The sequence below is a fragment of the Acartia tonsa genome, chromosome 5 (assembly GCF_053477335.1).
Source record: "Acartia tonsa isolate MP-2025a chromosome 5, ASM5347733v1, whole genome shotgun sequence".
NCBI classification, from domain to species: Eukaryota; Metazoa; Arthropoda; class Copepoda; order Calanoida; family Acartiidae; genus Acartia; species Acartia tonsa.
The window spans coordinates 32,352,567-32,371,596 of record NC_137264.1 but is presented as its reverse complement, the minus strand read 5'-3'; the positions used below and the strand labels follow the sequence as shown (position 1 = coordinate 32,371,596).

Here is a 19,030-nt window from a genome sequence, read left to right as displayed (position 1 = left end):
CTTTTATAAAACACTAGAAATTTATTAAAATACCGATATTTTACAAAATTATAGTTTAATGGTGAAATAGAATGTTTTTCTTTTTTACTTTTCTTAAATGAGAAACATAATTTTGCTTGAAGGCTTAGAGCCGATTTCATTTCAGTGAATAAAACGCCAAAATACCTATATTTTTAAAAATTTTATTTTCATAATTTATGCCGTAACTCCTCTTAAATGGGGAGGAACCTCTCCCAGAGCTTGGATTCCAGGTTTCTTAGGTGCTTCTTGTGGCGCGGGTTTAGCGGGAGCTGCTACCTAAACAAAAAAATAAAGTTTAGGTAAATTGTCAAAACATTTTATAAGCTTTTCAGAAAATAGAAAGAAATATATGTATATATAAATCATGGGGACCTTTTTCGTCTGCTAGCAAATTGCTTTCTGCTCTTTTGTAGCGATATGGCTGTGTTAATATTTAAGATGCTATTGTATGATATTCAAAGACTCAATTGAAAGTCGGCACAGGATCCACGGGGCGGAGACATTTAGTCATTTTACCCCTTTCCCCTCTATTGTTTTACTCTAATGAGAAAAAGGCAACTCTTTAGTTAGTATTCGCTGTATCCTAGCTTAATACCCGTGCCTTTCTTTAAATAGATAGGATGGAGATTTTTACAAATGCTCAACAATTGCTAGGTTCAGATTAATCAATGTTTTGTAAGATTTAAAACAAAGACTCAAGGAAGTCCAAGCTTTTTATTTTAGGACAAACATAGTTGACAATATCCTCACCTGATGTACCTATACCTGTTAAGTCCAGCTACATGGTTTCTTACAAACAAAGTAGTCAATATCTCCATCTGATGTACCTATACCTGTTAAGTCCAGCTACATGGTTTCTTACAAACAAAGTAGTCAATATCTCTATCTGATGTACCTATACCTGTGTAGTCCAGCTACATGGTTTCTTACAAACAAAGTAGTCAATATCTCCATCTGATGTACCTATACCTGTTAAGTCCAGCTACATGGTTTCTTACAAACAAAGTAGTCAATATCTCTATCTGATATACCTATACCTGTGTAGTCCAGCTACATGGTTTCTTACAAACAATGTAGTCAATATCTCCATCTGATGTACCTATACCTGTTAAGTCCAGCTACATGGTTTCTTACAAACAAAGTAGTCAATATCTCCATCTGATGTGCCTATACCTGTTAAGTCCAGCTACATGGTTTCTTACAAACAAAGTAGTCAATATCTCCATCTGATGTACCTATACCTGTTAAGTCCAGCTACATGGTTTCTTACAAACAAAGTAGTCAATATCTCCATCTGATGTACCTATACCTGTTAAGTCCAGCTACATGGTTTCTTACAAACAAAGTAGTCAATATCTCTATCTGATGTACCTATACCTGTGTAGTCCAGCTACATGGTTTCTTACAAACAAAGTAGTCAATATCTCCATCTGATGTACCTATACCTGTTAAGTCCAGCTACATGGTTTCTTACAAACAAAGTAGTCAATATCTCTATCTGATGTACCTATACCTGTGTAGTCCAGCTACATGGTTTCTTACAAACAAAGTAGTCAATATCTCCATCTGATGTACCTATACCTGTTAAGTCCAGCTACATGGTTTCTTACAAACAAAGTAGTCAATATCTCTATCTGATGTACCTATACCTGTTAAGTCCAGCTACATGGTTTCTTACAAACAAAGTAGTCAATATCTCCATCTGATGTACGGTTCCATTGGAATTCAGTCCACACGGGATTCAACCCACGGAATTCAGCCCAGCGGGATTCAACCTAACGGAATTCAGCCCACACGGGATTCAACCCACGGGATTCAGCCCACACAGAATTCAGCCCACACGGGACTCAACCCATGGTATTCAGTCCATACGGGACTCAACCCACGAAATTTAGTCCATACGGGACTCAACCCACGGAATTCAGTCCATACGGGACTCAACCCACGGAATTCAGTTCATACGGGACTCAACCCATTATATATGTAAAATTACCAGTTTTTAAAAATATTTTTTTTTTAATTTGAGAACTAAATTTTTAGAAAATAAAAAAAAAGTTTTGAAAAAAGTTTTTGTAATTTTTTTTATTGTAGAAATTATTTTATAAAAATAATTCTTTTTTCTCAAATTTTTTTATAAAGCATATTTTATAAAATAATTTCTACAATAAAAAAATTTACATAAACATTTTCAAAACTTTAAAAAAAAATTTCTAAAAATTTAGTTTTCAAAGAAGTTGTATCAACTTTTTTTTTTATAGCTAGCCGGTCCTTTTAGTAAGTAGTAGATGTAAAATTTTTCATAGAATTCAGATATGCAATCGGTTTTTTTGTAGACCTTTTATTTTTTAAGTAAAATTTTAAGGTACTAAAATGCAACAAAAAAAAAGAAAGAAAATGGCCATTATGAACAAAAATAGTAAGATCTTTAATTTGACACCTTACTTTTTCAATTCTGTCAGGTAATTATTGAAAAAATCGATTTTTTTAAACCCACAAGAATAAAAACTTTGAACTCAATTTTATCATTTCACAAGTAAAAAAATATGGGTTCATATATACCTTTAGAATCAGAAAAATATTACGAATCCATTGTAAGCAAAATTGAAAAAAAAAGTTTACAATATAGTATATAAACTACAATAAAAGGAATTATATGAAAATATCATATTATATTGTACAGGCAACGTCTTAACTTTTGAATTGAGTATAAAAATGGGAAGGGGGTATAGAGGGGGTAAAGAGGGGGTAAAAAAGGGAAGACGATAGTGTCGCCAGAACAAAAAATACAATTGGCCATTTTTTAATTTATTTACTTTTTTTCAATTTTGCTTACAATGGATTCGTAATATTTTTCTGATTCTAAAGGTATATATGAACCCATGTTTTTTCTGTCTGTTTGAGAAAATATTTAGGTCTAAAGTTTTTATTAAACCGAGGTTAAAAAAATAGATTTTTTCAATAATTACTCAACAGAATTTTAAAAGTAAGGTGTCAAATTAAAGATCTTACTATTTTTGTTCTTACTGGCCATTTTCTTCTTTTATTTTGTTGCGTTTTAGTACCTTAAAACCGACTTAATTATTTTTTTAAAAAACTTAAATTACTTAAAAAATAAGAGGTCTACAAAAAAACCTATTGCATATCTGAATTCTATGAAAGAATTTACATCTACTACTTACTAAAAGAACCGGCTAGCTATAAAAAAAAGTTGATACACCTTCTTTAAAAAAAAATATTTTTTTTTCAAACTGGTAATTTTACATATATAATGGGTTGAATCCCATGTGGACTGAATTCCGTGGGTTGAGTCCCGTATGGACTGAATTCTGTGGGTTGACTCCCATATGGACTGAATTCCATGGGTTGAGTCTCGTATGGACTGAATTCCGTGGGTTGAGTCCCGTATGGACTGAATACCATGGGTTGAATCACATGTGGGCTGAATACCGTGGGTTGAATCCCGTGTGGGCTGAATACCGTTGGGTTGAATCCCGCTGGGCTGAATTCCGTGGGTTGAATCCCGTGTGGGCTGAATTCCAATGGAACCCTGATGTACCTATACCTGTTAAGTCCAGCTACATGGTTTCTTACAAACAAAGTAGTCAATATCTCCATCTGATGTACGAGTACATGTGTAGTCCAGCTACATGGTTTCTTATAAACAAAGTAGTCAATATCTCTATCTGATGTACCTGTACCTGTGTAGTCCAGCTACATGGTTTCTTACAAACAAAGTAGTCAATATCCTCATCTGATTTGACATCATATACACCTCCGTTCTTGTGGGCAAGGGTTATTCCTTTCTCTAAATTTAGAATTATGGTTAATCTGATTTTTATATAATTTTTTTAGAAATAAGATAATGGGTGATATAGATTATAGGCCCTCAATTATGATTAATAAAATACCCCTTGTGAGTTCAACATTAGGGGTGGAAAAGTTTGGACACTGCTAGTTTGTATAACCCAAATAAAGATTTACTAAGAAACTCTAAAATGTTTAGGCCAACGATTGAGTAAAGAGGTCTTGTCTATTATTTTCATGCATTATATGGAAATAATTATCAATGTTAAATGTTTCTCCCTACTTGGACGTTCTTTTGCCCATCTGATATCCCAGAACCTCATAGAACCATCCGTCCAACTCCAATATCCACCCCAAACCCTAAAAAGATGCAGGATGTCGAGATCTTGCTGGGTGCTTATTAGTCTCGCACAGGTTATTATATATTCTGGGGAGGTCACCTACTACACCCTTCCAAGAAGAATCGCCCCTAAAACAATTACTCCACTTATAGGGTACTTATGAAGCCCTCCACCCAACCTCTAAAATTTATTTACATTTTTCTATTAAACAAAAAGCAAAGGTGGTTGGTTGAAGTTGCACCCAAACCCCCCCCCCCTCCTCCCGGAATAAAAACTGAGGAGCCTTTATTTTTTCATAATATTGTAATAAACCATTCTTGTATAATTCTAAATGAATTAAAAAATCTTACTTCTGACCTCCAAATCTCCATTCATTTGTTTTCCTATTCATAAGCAAAATTAATCATTCATTAGGGTAAGATTTTAACATTATTAGGTACACAAATTGGTACATTTCATAATACTATTATTTTTTTCTTGAGTTTTCCGCGGATAATAAAATGAAAAATTTAAGACTTGTCACTTTTGTTAGCCCCTAAATATATTTTATTATTAATTTTATAAATTTATTTTAATATTTGTGGAAAATTGTTAGTAATACGATTCTAAACATGATTTTTTACTATGGCTGAGAACCGGTTCTAATCCAGCTGATATTAATCTGTTTCAAAGATATACTGGAAAGATATTTGTTTACTGAAATGTACAAAAACAAAGAAATTTTCAACTTTCAGATGTAGTATTCTAGGGGATATTTGACCTTGTACCTTTTTTTTAACAAGCGTACATCCTCGGTCATACGGGGAATCACAAACAATATTTTGGATATAAAAATATCAGCAAGGGTAACTAACTAAATAAAATATTTGCTTGTTGAATGACAGATGGACGTATACAATACCGTAGTTAAAGAGTATCTGCACTACTAAAGTTTGCAATACATTTTCTGTGCCTTCCTCAAAATGCATGTCAAGCACTTACTCCCCCCCCCCCTTCCTATTTTCAATATATTTAAAAAATAAAAGAAAGAGGATTAGTTATGCTCAAAAGTATTTTGAAAGAAAACACTTAATTTTTAATTCAACTTACCTATCTTTGATAAATCTCTTTCTAAAAAATAAATCATGAAATACTAGATGAATTTATATTTAAAGTACTATTTTATTAGACTTCAAAATTATGAATTAGTTAGATTTCATAATATTTGAATGCAATTGTCAATGTGAAATTTAAAAAATGCCAAATATTTCCTTTACCGCAATGTATACCTACACAGCAATAAAAGTAAAGCTAAAAGAGGTAAAAAAAGGTATTTTTTTTACAAAGAGGGAGTAGTTTGCGTAAAATTCGTAAATGTTGTGAATAGTTAAAAACAGTAGTAGAACAAAATTTATTTAAACTTTTAAAAATTTTTTTGTCTAGTTCTTTTCAAAAAGGAATACACATATTTAGTGAATATTATCGTTCTACTACTATTTTAGGGCCTTAAAACTCACACTTTACGGATTTTTAGCGCAACCTACTCCTCCTATTGTGAATAACTTGAACATATAAACTACAGTGGACGGACCCCAGTAATACTTTTACTATTAAATAGGGTAGAGTGGTGGCGTTGAATTTACCTAAGCCAATTATATTCATTGTCGGACATTATTGAAGCTAGATGGCCATTAAACCAATATTGACACAGGAACTCGGCATTACGGAAGCTCCATGATCCTTAATCAATGTATAAATAATCCTCTCAGAAACTGATGATTATGCCCAAAAATATGACGTCATACAATACAAATGACCAATGATAGGCAGTATACATTTAAATTGACCAATGGTAGTCCTGTATGACACTATCATCAGTTTCATCATATCATGTAAAGGGGTAAGGGTTTTTTGATCAAAGCTTATGATTTTAATAACTACTGAACTGAGTTCTCCTTTAACGGAAGCTTAACATATATCCTTGTTTTAGACTATATTTCTACCTGCTTCTTAACTCAATTAAAAGCACAGCTCCTTTATAAGTAAGGCATTACCTACTTATATCACAAAAAAACCTCTGAGAATAGAGTATTTACGCAGGCCTTTTTCTTTCGACAGGTCACAGCACAGCACACCTAATGTAATTTACTTTGTCCGTCGGACTGTCGGTCTTGCTACAAAATCTGTTTTGACTCTAAATTACACTCTTACCCAATGTTGATTGGTTGGTTTCAGACTATTATTATTCAAAGTTTTCAACAACTAAATTTAATTTTTATAAAGGATAATTTTGTTCTACTGTCCAGGTCATGGTCCAGTAATCCAGGAGAACTAAGGATGACTGTTACGCACCCTTCTATGTCCAAACACCCAAGAATATTAGGTTAAGTAACATCCTCTGTGATTTACGATCTTTGTCTGAGAAGTTCCAACTGTGCATGGTAACGTGTTGCGCCTGTTTTGGGCCAAGGCATTCCCCCTACTCTAACTATTTATGTCGCGCATCGGACATAGCAGCTGTAGGAACCATTTTTAACGTCTTTAGTTATAACGCGGTGTGAGCCCGAGATTCGAACCTATCACCTTCCCGATAGGTAAATAAATTTATCGTCTATTGTCTTATTTCTTAAGATTCCTGGTATTAATGTAGCACAAAAAAACAGAGTAATTTAAGCACTTTTGACTTTAGGAAATCATTTGATACAATTGAGAAATATCCTCTTTTAATAAATTAAGATCAAACTACCTTTTTCAGAGAAGTAGTACAAATTAAAATTATATCTTTCAAGTCTAAAACAAGAAAATATATTTAATGATAAACCTAAAAATACATCAAAATAATTGGCGCTACAAGTACTCTGAGATATGTACCTACATCCTCCCCCTCCCGTAATCTAAAAAAAACTTAAAATGAGGGGGGCAGTTTTTGTTTGTTTGTTTATTACATTGGTAAGGTTAATTATTTTATAATGGGTTATGGATACTAGAGACCCAGCTGAGTTATGGCACCACTGTTATAAGATCCGCCGGATTAAGACCTCCACATGGGTAATACACAGGAAAAAATGCATTCCCTGTATTTTAAATTAATTTTAAAAAGTGGGGAGGGGGGTATCAGCACCAAATAATTTATTAGTTTTCCTCTAAAAGATTGAAGGATTAATTACGGGTAGGGGGGGGGGGGGGTGGAGTGGCAACCCTCCACATATTGGTCAGAAAGAGATTATATTTAACCTATCACATAAAGAATTAAAAATGTTTTGTCTGTAGCGAAAGATTTCACTAACCACTGAACTGATATTCAGTCTTCCAAGAGAAATTGCCCCTTTCAAAATTATACCCCATCCCCCCCCCCACACCAAAAAAACAACACTTTTTTCCTTTCCCTGTTTAAAACTAAAATTGAAAGGATTGATTCCCCCACCCCTCATTGCCTCGAGTGTCCCTAGAGGCCTATAGGGGCGTAGTCGCTAGTAATTATATAACTTTTAAAGAAGAATTGTAAGTCAACAAGTACGGCTTGTAGAGAAGCTGCGCAGTCACTGAAGAAATATTACTCAGCAGGTTGATAATCTCCTCTTAATACATTACAGGTGTCGAAACAGTGATAACAACTCACAGCTTGATTTCCCCACTAAATAAAAAAACAGTTATATCAACTGACAGCTTGATTTCCCCACTAAATAAAAAAAAGCAGTGATAGCAACTTTCCCTACTAAAATTAAAACAGGTAGACAAGCTAACAGCCTGATTTACTTTCTAAAATAAATACATGTTTGATTATATCTAAGACACAAAATAGAAATCATAATGTGTTTGTTGTCCGTCTAGAAAAATCTTGAATATCATGCTGACTGCTAGAACGACTGAGCTTTGTTTTTTAGGGAAAATTTCTGGTCATACTTCGGTTTTAGGCTAATTTCTCAACGGTCGGGACATAGTAAACCCTTGATTAAACTTGATTAAACTTAATGTTTAAATTTCATAATTTGGAAACCCTTTTAAGTGTTTCAAGTCCATTTTTATCAAAAATTGAACTTTTAAACATTTTAAAGTTAAAATAGACTTTTTGTTTTGTTTTGGAGTTTTTCTTGATTTAAGGTAGGAGCCGGAGTCCGGAGCAAGAGCTGAAACCGTTAGTTATAGAGGCGGCTCCTCGGAGCCGGAGCAGCATCAAAATCAAACGGCTCCGCATCCCTGCTGTAAAGTAAGATTGAATGTAACACATAGGTAGTAGGAGTGCGGGTGAAGGTCACATAAGCATTACCGACATATGGACTGGACACCATTTAATTACTTGTGGAGTATTTTTAAATTTTAAAAAAGAGTCCATGAAGTCTTAAAAACATAGAAAATCTGGTAATTATGTAAGAATAGCCTTACCAGAAAACCAGGAAAGCCATGCCCTGGAAAGCCTGCTCCAGGAAAGCCATGCCCCGGGACGACTGCTCCAGGAAATCCAGGTACAACTGAAATATAACTCTGGTGTTATGTAGTGCATTTACAAAATTCCCTCCAAATACCTTAATTTTAGACTCCTGGTGCACTAGTGGGGAGGGGGGAGGTTGACCCTGCCCGTTACATTTAAGTTTTAAAAGAATAAAAAATTATTTTTTTTAAAGAGTGATTCCTTTTAGGAGGTTAAAAATCCCCAGGACATATGAAAAGCTGTGATATATATTATAACCATGTCAGTCCAGCAGTTAGCGAGATCTTAAGCTACAGAAAGTCATCCTGGATAAAACAATAATTTTAAAATTTGATTCAAATAAACATTATTTTTTAGATTATATATAGAGATAGACATATATATAAAGCAGAAGTTATTCCTGGATGCATATGAGGAACAGGTGCAGGCATACCTGCAACAATATTACTGATATATCATGTAGGTATCATTAGTTTTTTTTCATTTACTTAGCTCGCAGTGACAAATATTTTCTCGCCTTCTTCCGAAACTCTAAAATGCTAGTTTTATTTCATATCATTTGTGTACTTGTAAACATATTAAAAAGAATGAATGAAAAAAGGGCCGAAGGACAGTCATGATTGACTTTAAAGGCCCTGTAGTCAGTTGCCCTAATTTTGTCAATGTAAATAAATATATCTATTAATGAAATTGATGTAATTTAAGTTTTGTTAGATTATATGTATAATCAATCTTTAATTTACTGCTAATAAATCCTATCATATCATTTTACCTAATAAGTCTGTACATTCTAGTAAATAAGGATTTAATATTATATTTTATTCTTAAAGTAATAGTCTATTTTTAACTCTTAAAATACCGAATAAACTTGCTCGACAGGCACTTTGTTGGAATGCCCCAGAATATAGATTGAAAAGCACTGTTAAACCTCATGTTTAAATATCAGGTATAGCTGAAACTTTTAAAATCTGACCTGGATTAATAACTGGACCAGGGGGACCTCCAGGAAAGGTTGGTACGGGTGGCCATTGTCGGTTTACTACAAGTAATAAAGAACAATGATAATTATAAGCATTCAGTATATGCACCATTCTAAATATTCTAAAAAGTCAGGGAAATCCTCACAAAAAATTACATATTATTAACCCCCCCCCACAAAAAAAAACTTGCGGGATGGCGGGAATTTACATGGTTCTTACCTTGAAATCCTTGTTGTATGTTAGGTTGGGGTTGTGTCCCACCACCAAATCCACCACTGAAATAAGAGTTAATCAACAGGGAGGAGGGAGAGGACAATAAAATTAATCTTTTATAAAAGAACTTTCTTTTTTATGCTGTAATACAAATGAACAGAGAGAGAGAGAGGAGAAAATGAACTTTTTATTACACTAGTTCCCTAGGCTTTATAATATCATTTTCTTATTCGTTGTCTCAACAACTTTGGGTACTTTTAATGAATTTTGATTGATTGCTTTAACAAGTTTCAACCACTTATTGTAATCTACAGAGGTGATAATTTTATGTATTAACATTGGGGATGCGTCGTTATATAAATATCATAGACATTACTTAATATAATATTATGCTATTAATCAATTCAGGATGAAACAGACTCTCAAGAGGACTAACTATTGGAAGGAGACAAGATTAAGATGATAACTGTTGATGACAAAGATAATGAAGACTTCAATAATGATAATACTGAACATAATAACACTACAGTCAAAATAAATCAGAAGATCTTTCTAATAAAATATTCATCAACAAGTTGCTCATTATCATCTACAATGCCAACAGTGTTACGGACATTTATTTCATTATTAATAAAATATTAGCTTGAGATTAAATTACATGAATATTTATTAAAGTTTATATCAATTATTTAAATCAATCAAGTTCCTGAAAATAATTATATAACAAAATGAAATCAAAGCTTCTTTATTTCAATTCATAGCAAAAGACTTCCTAGCAGTTCTAATTTTCTTATTGTCGCCTGGAGTGTCCCCATGAACATGTGAATAATTAACTATGTTAACTGTTGTCTTTATATTAATCTAAAATTAATCTTAATTAAAAGATTTATGTACTTTTCTACATTGTTCTCTGTTCCTTGGAACACTCCAAGCTAAGGGCTTAATAACGTTTTTTGAGTCGGAGCTGGCGTTGATACACGATTGCCATCTACTGACAAAATGGCAACAAGAGATTAGAGGCACGACAGGTGAGCCACATTACGATGTACATCAATTTATCGGCAATTGTCTTTTCACTTTAGATCCCTGACTTGTGAGCCTGATTATTGTTGAATTTAAATTAATATTTACCTTCCTGGTTTTCCAATTGAGTTCACTCCTTAAAATAAAAAGATTAAAAGCTAAGACTTTCTGTAATAAGGGTTGCTCTGTCCGTCTTTAATGGAATGGTATCGTTAATTTAGGCACTTTAGAATTATCCTATCGATTTCAAACTTGGTATGATGATTCATTCAACAGTTAGATGTTATTCAAGAGCGTTGCAACTCTATAAATCCTTAACAGAAAGTCCGTATGTTCATTTAAAATAAAGTTGAGGTTCCAATACCTGTCCCCCCCCCCCCCTTCCCTCTATGGGCGTAACCTTATTATATAATATAAAAATATGGTAATTTTTTCCAAACCTGGCGGGGTCAGCCCTAGAAGTCTGTTGGTTGTCTGTTGTGATGCATCTACAAATAAAAACAAGGACGATATTATATAATCATAAGTAGCGCAGCAATAACAATAGTAGTGTTGTTGGGCGACAAGGATTAAAAACTAAACTTTCTACATTTAGGGTCGATCAGTTTGCCCGTAATGTATCGATCTTATAGTTAATAAAAGCATGTCAGAATCATCCGTTGGCTTTAAACTTTGCATAAAGATTTATGTAATAGTAGTGTACAATCAAAAAAGCGTAGCAACTAAATATATAATCATTATCTGGGTGTCCAGATGTTCATTTAATACATTACTTTCAACGCCTTTATGGAAACAATTTTTAATCTTATATAATTATCCTAATTACTTGATTCTGAGACTTTATTGATTTCTAGGCTGATTTGGCATAATTTTAAAAGCTAAGCATTTCTATAATCAAGTATTAAAAGAAGGTTGGAAATTTTTGTTTAGACTTCTAAATTACAGTGCAAATTCGTTAATTTATGTTTATTTGTTACTGCGCCCCTAGCATCTAGGGTATCAGTTTACGAAAGGAAAGGAATGGGCAGAAAATTAGCCTAAAACCATCTCAAGACAAAAATCTTTGTGTATAGTCCCTTTCGTAACATCGCACCTTATGGGGCGATTCTTCGTATTTTTCACAGAAGCTTTTCTCCTATGTCTAGCCCCTGCGGGGGGGCTCTAACCCTGCGGGGGCAATTACCTAACCCTATGAGGCAATCACCTAACCCAACATAACCTAACCTAACCTAAAATAACCTATAAAAAGCCATTTTAAAAATACAACAAATCGCCCCTTATGGGGAAATGTTACGAAAGGGACTATTCCCAAAATAAGTTAATGTTACCTCCTTGGTATGCATGTGTTACTTTTTGGTAGACACTGTACAACAGAAGCACTTGGATTACTAACTAAAAAATATATTGACAATTTTTCACGTATTCATTTAAAACCGATTAATATCCGGAGGATTAGAACCAGTTCTCATCCATACAGTAAAAAAATATGTCTAAAATATATCCAGTTTTCTACGAATATATAAATGTACAATCATAAGATCAAAACCAGTTTTTATCCGCGGAAAGCTGTTTATAAAACGATGCGAGGAAATTAAAATAAGGGGGAGGGTTTATTTTTTTCCCATTATGCCTGACCCCTAAGCTGTGGGAGGGTCTATCTATATTAGCAGTGCCCTTTCCTAAAAGTAAAACAAAAAAGCACGATGAACTACCCCCTTATTTTTAATTTATTTTTGGCGGGAGTTTAGGGAACCGCTACATTGTCAACGGACCTAAGACTAAGGAATGTGCTAAAAAAGGAGTAGTCGGTTTTCAAAATGTATGCTTTTCCTTATATACCACTAGCGGCTTCGCCCCTAGCCTCTAGGGGCTTTGCCCCAGGAGGAGAGAGGAAATCTTCATCAAAAAAAAGGACCTAGGAAATCTTCTGCAAAAAAAGGACCAAGGAAATCTTCAGCAAAAAAGGACCAAGGAAATCCTCTGCAAAAAAAATGCGTGGGGACTTTTTGATTTTTGGGGGGGTTGGGGGTGTCCCACCCCCCAAAAAATAGCCTAAAACCACCACAGGACCAGTAGGTATATTCCCTGAAGAGTAGAATCCGATCGGTTCAGTGGTTACCGAGATCTTAAGCTTCAGACGGACGGACGAACGGACAGAAAGACATCAAGCTACTTTGTATTATAGATAATTTTGAGAGAAGAAACCAATCATGAAAAGAAAACGAAGTATTCTCCATTTCTAGCCCCTGCGGGGTGCTCTAACACTACGGGGTAATCATTTACATTTACGTAACCTATAATAAACTATCAAAAGCTACTCTGAAAATACAACGAAACCCGCTACTTCGTTTTCTTTCCATGTTCCGAAAAAAAGACTTATTTTATGTTAGGTGAAGTAAATGATAGTTCCCCGCAAGGATAGGGCCCTTCAAACGGAAGGTTTAAATAAATGTACCAATTTTTCTATTATTTAAAATCAAATAATTATGAATATAAATCAAAAGCTTTGCTTACCATTAGATGCTATTCATTAAACTAAATGAATTCTTTAATAACTTTTACTGACACAATAAAAATTAAATTACAAAGAACTAATATCTATCTTCATTGGCTATTAGTATTAAGTAGCAAATCTACCCTATTTTAGTTCATGCGAGCGGTTTTTCCACTAGCTTCAGAAGGCTCTGTGTTCAAAGTGATAAAAATAGCCTTAACCCATCCCTAGGGATAATTTTATTGATGAAATAGCAAAAAAACCTTACTATTTATTAGGGTTGACAATCCGTCTAATTTTTAGACCGGATTCGGATTCTTACAAGAATCCGCCCAAAAATAAAACGGATTCTTGGACGGATTCTAGCAATATTTAAAAGGCTCCTTAATAAATAAATTAAGGGATTAAATTTACCGGATACTGGGAATACAAAGCTGCGTTTTTTTCATATTTTCACAGTAGCCTTTCTCCTATTTCTATGAAAAAAAAGATTAAAATATATATTGGGACTAAAAAAACTCAAGACGTCAATTTTAACAATTAGGTATCCGAATCCGCTATTAAAAAACAGATTCCAAAATTTGGCGGATTCCAGATTGCCAACCCTACTATTTATATAATACTGGCGGTTGCGCCCCTTGAATCTTGGGTCTCTACAATGAAGGGGCTGTGACACGGGATGAGGTATAAAAAATAGCATAAAACCATTCCAATCTAAAAATCTAAAAAATAATATGGCAGAAAATCATTTCTTTACCGTTGTGAAGCTTCCCTAAAATGGAGAATTTAATCAGTTCAGCAGTTATCGAAACCTTAGGCTTTAGAAAAAAAAACTTTACTACCTAATTTATACATGATTTTAAAAAGACATTTTAACCCTTAACGGCCAGGCGGGGGGCGTTGAACCCCCCCCCCCCTCAGGTTTTTTCTATCTCATTTTCTGTGTGTGAAAGATAAAGAGCCCGAACTGCGTGACTTTTTAAGTATGGGTATGACACATAACTGAGAGTTGGAATTTTTTGAATATCACAATTCTGACGGGCACAGGTAAAGAGCAAAAATATTTTTTTGACTTAAACAAAGCATTTTATCTTACCAAAATATCCTCTAGTAGTACATCCTTATATCAAATACAGGTGTTCAAGTCAATTTCAGGTTCCAGGCATGCTCCTCCAGGTCTCCAGAAATCTTTAAAAGGCTCCTGTGGCCTCAATTTTTGATTTAGAGACTTCAAATTTTAAACTTAAGCTTTTCTTGCATGTCTACATTGTAACATAACGTATTAAAATTTTAATAAAGATTCGCAGCCGTTTTCCCGACGACTGCGCACTGCATGATAGACTCGAAATAAAGTATTACCAAACTTTACCAATAAACTGTAAACAAATATGATAAATATACAAGCAATATAACAAGTTAATGTTGAATTTCAAATCCTTCTCGTCCCTTCTTAAGCATAAAATGAATTTGAAAATTTTGAAAATAGATTTTAATTTCCTTATAAGGATGTTGTTTTTATATGTCGTCTTTATGACAGGTAAATATTTTATAAATATATTTCTTAAATTATATATAAAAGAAAATATTATACAATAATATCAAATTAAATTAAAAGTATTTCAACTTGTTTTATTTTTTTTGGTACTAAACTCATCCCTGACTTGAATGAGAGAAAATTTTTGTTTTGAATCAGATTGCAGAAAGAACATGATAATAAAATACACAATAGTCTCTTTGTGAGTTTAAATTTATAACATTATTTTTTGTTAATGAATTAATGAAAATTATTTTGTTTAAAATTTGACTAAATGACATCTCGTATAATATACTTTACATTCCATCTTAAAAATAAATCTGTAAGGTGTATATATATGTTTAGATATCTGTAAACCACCAATTTATGACTATTGATTTTTGATCAGCTGTAGGTTTCAATACTAGATGTTTTTTAAGTAGCGCAGCTACTCTAAATCTAGAGAATAAATCTAATTTTGCTTAGAATTTACTTTTAGGTGTTTTAAACATTGTAAATTAAAGATTTTATTTTAATAATTAATATTTTACAACAATATCTTCTAAAAACTGTGAGGAAGTTTGATAAAATTACGTTTATTTTGCAAGCTTGTTTGAAAATATTTCATTATTTTTATAATTCTGACAAAATAGATTTTCTGTTTAAATAAATAACATAGCCACAAAAAGGTTTAAGTAGTTATTGAAATATTCTATTACTATTCTTGCTAATTAAATATTCGTTAACTATGTTTAATTTGCATTTTTAAAATAGACAAGAAAAATATCCTACTTAAATGCTAATTTTATGAAGTTATCTTAAACCTTTTCCAAAAGTTTGTTTTATAAAACTTTTTTATTTTTCATTGATTTTATTGATTATATAGGTTAAAAATATCAAAAGTATTTTTCAAAGGCTATAGATAAATTTTGATTAATTTCGATTTTTGATTTTTTAAATTTTTTTAAAAATCTGCAAGAATATGCATGGGCTAGAAATCAACCTTATTAGACAATTACTCAAAGCCCAAAAATAATGGACTTAAAAGTGTATTAAACTGTATATAAGACATTTGCGGATATATTGATACCATTAATTTGCCTATTAGATAAAAAAAGTATGTTTTTTTAATATTTTTCTCTTGCTACAAATCAAATTTCAAATTTGAGTCACCAAAAATGCTTAACTAATTTTTGCTCTAGAAGAATCATTTTTTGGAGTTAGAAAGTGCTTAATACCTCATTTTAATCGCCTGGCATTGCTTTATAATATACAGGTAATGACTTGGTTGTTTATAGAACAGCTGACTAAAAAACCGAGGTTTTGTGATAATCCCACTTTTGTTGTTGCTCCATAAATGATATTTTTTTTCTTAATTTTTTTGGCTGTAAAGAAGCTTTATATATTCATATAACATCCACCTAAATTTGACTTTTGATATATTATTTATAACATCACCAGAAGGAATTGAATTTTGGAAAAAAATATCAATTTATATTTTACACTGTTATGCATTGTTCTTGTTCTTGTTTCTAAAAAATATTTATATTATTAAAAAGAAAATTATTTAACGCTTCTATAGGTATGTTTATCATTTTTCTAGGCTAAATATAACTATAATTACACCATTTTAAAGTTAAACATCATAACATATAAACTCACTTATTGAATCGGTCTGTATTATTAAGCTGCCAATCCTTAAAACAGCTGCATTTCATTATTCTATTATATAAAGTAGTAAGCTTTTTTGTCTGTAGCTTAAGATTTTGATAACTAATGTACCTATTGACTTCTCTGTTTTATGGAAGCTTCTTATAGGTCCCGGATAGTTTTAGAATATTGAAAAAAAATATCAATTTATATTTTACACTGCTATGCATTGTTCTTGTTCTTGTTTCTAAAAGATATTTTTATAATTAAAAAGAAAATTATTTAACGCTTCTATAGGTATGTTTATCATTTTTCTAGTCTAAATATAACTATAATTTCAGCATTTTTTAAACATCATCATATTCAAGTTATTGTAATTTTTTTTAAAAATATCAATATCAAGAACTATTGGAACAATTTTTACCATGCAAAACAAGGTGTTAGAAAGTGTAGGATCCCTCACAATATCTATATGTCTGTCTATAATGCATTACACATGTAATGCTAATAGAGATCATAGACATACAAGCTTTTTTTTTTTGGGGGGGGGGGTAAAATTTTTCCCCCCCCCCAAAATTTTTACCCTGGGGGTAAAATTTGCTTTTGGGGGGTAATTCCCCCTTCAGAAATCTGTTGGCAGGAGAAATTTTGTTTACCCCACCCAAAATTTACCCTTGGGGTAAAATTTTTGAGGGGGAGAAATTTAAATTTAATTAAATAATTAGTAAATGCGCAAAGCGCGCAAAATTCTTTTATTTTGGGGAGGTATTTACCCCCCCAAAATTGTTTGGGGGGGGGGGGTAAATATTAAATGAGGGGGGGGTAAATGAAAAATTCGTTTGGGGTAAATCGCCACTTTACCCTCCCCCCTTGGACGTCTATGATAGAGTGGATGCTATATAATGTGAACTTCTTATAACTGAATGGGCTTCCAGAGACCATAAAGTGGCCTAGCCGGTTCGTCACTAATGGGTTAAATGTTGGATGATGATTTTTGTAGCAGTTAGGTACTTAGCAACTTTACAATCATTACTTCATGTAAAGGGACGTCCAGGTGGGAAGGGGGGGGGGCTTTAGGTGGTTAAGGGTTACTAATTAATTTGGGACAACACCATAATTTTTAAATTTATAATTTTAACCTCCGCCCCCCCCCCAAAAAAAAATATAAAAAGCTTAAACATCCTTGCCTCTATGATATAAAGATTACCCCACAAAATGAACATGGGGGTGCCCAAATTTATTATTTCCCCCAAATCAAAAAGCTTGTATGTCCTTGATTATGTAAGCTCATTTAAAACATACTGAAATCAATTTGTGTACAACGATTATCCTTTTCATCTGTTTTTTAGTAGCAAAGATGCTCTATAATTCAAAATATCCCTCCGTCCGTTGTCTGTCCATTCATCTGTATGTCTGTCCATTGGTATGTCTGTCTGTTCATCTGTTCGTCTGTTAGAAAGGGGGATAACGTGATTTTCTCATCATCTATAAAAGATAGAAGGCTGAAATTTTCATGGATTGAATATTCTCTCTCTCTCTATCGATACTCCATATTTTCATCAAGTTTCATTAGGATTTTTCAATAAACTGGGGTGGGCTATATCAATTCCTACATTTCAAGTTTTCATGATTTTCTCTACTCCTATCACGATAGATGGTTGAAATTTTCAGGGATTGAAAACTTTGATATTCTGCATAATTTTATCAAGTTTTATTGAGATTTACTTATTGGAGTCCTACCCCAAACGTAGGAGTCCCAAATGTTGGAGTGGACAAACGCAGGAGTCCCAAACATCGGAGTAAAACGTAGGAATGGGACAAACATCAGAGTGGACAAACGTCGAGGTGGACAAATGTTGGAGTGGACAAATGTTAGAGTGGACATTGCTTAAATAAAACCTCGGAGTGTCTGCTATTTTAATAATATGACAATTTTGAATCTTTTTATTCCCCTGTCTATAAAATAATGACTATGGCCACAGCGCTCGGCCACCTGGCCTAACCTAACCTAACTAAGAAAAGTAACTGGACGAAGGGGGGGGGGGGGGGGGCTGGGTTTATATAAAAAAAAATCAAAATTGAAATGAGAATTCAAAATTTGAAAAATAGTTTGGGACTCCTGTGTTTGTCCACTCCAACATTTGTCCCAAAAATCCTGCGTTTGTCCACTCCAACGTTTGTCCCACTCCTACATTTGTTCCACTCTGAAGTTGAGGACTCATGCGTTTGTCCACTCCAATGTTTTTTCACTCCTACATTTGGGACTCCTACATTTGGCATTGAACCGATTATTGGTTGGGGTGCTAGTTTGATTCCTAGATTGTTAAGTTTTCCTGATTTTCTTTACTCCTATTCAAAAAATTTAAAGAGGCTGGGTTTATACCACCCATAATATATTAATGGGGGTGATTACCCCTATCCCCCAAAAAAATTACACTTTTACAGGAACCCCCCCCCCCCTGGATATCTCTGCACTCTCCCTTGTAGTGACTAGGCCAACTTCATGGTCTCTGGAAGCCCATTCAGTTATAAGAAGTTCACATTATATAGCATCCACTCTATCATAGACGTCCAAGGGGGGAG

At 33.2% G+C, this 19,030-nt stretch overlaps 1 protein-coding gene across 2 annotated transcripts; it reads right to left on the bottom strand.

The window, feature by feature from the left end:
- Position 1: 1 nt before the first annotated feature.
- LOC145319308 (uncharacterized) lies at positions 2–13,364 on the bottom strand. 2 transcript variants are annotated; one of them, XM_080161379.1, is made up of 15 exons: positions 13,305–13,364; positions 12,119–12,182; positions 11,231–11,278; positions 10,899–10,926; positions 9,774–9,829; positions 9,548–9,613; positions 8,529–8,614; positions 7,703–7,779; positions 6,892–6,935; positions 5,789–5,885; positions 5,256–5,276; positions 4,517–4,549; positions 4,109–4,185; positions 3,714–3,826; positions 2–297 (listed from the first exon to the last, which is right to left on the bottom strand). In XM_080161379.1, exons 1-15 carry the CDS (start codon positions 13,305–13,307, stop codon positions 196–198), a joined length of 915 nt encoding a protein of 304 aa, XP_080017505.1. In that variant the 5' UTR covers positions 13,308–13,364; the 3' UTR covers positions 2–195. The 2 variants fall into 2 exon arrangements, with proteins under 2 accessions (XP_080017505.1, XP_080017506.1); XM_080161380.1 differs by having other exon boundaries at positions 3,720–3,826; positions 13,305–13,355.
- Between the last annotated feature and the right edge of the window lie 5,666 nt (positions 13,365–19,030).

Coding starts and splice junctions, on each gene's coding strand:
- LOC145319308 (XM_080161379.1), bottom strand. Junction 11,279..12,118: donor AACACATGCATACCAAGGAG/GTAACATTAACT, acceptor TTTTATTTGTAG/ATGCATCACAACAGACAACC. Junction 4,550..5,255: donor AAGAGATTTATCAAAGATAG/GTAAGTTGAATT, acceptor GCTTATGAATAG/GAAAACAAATGAATGGAGAT.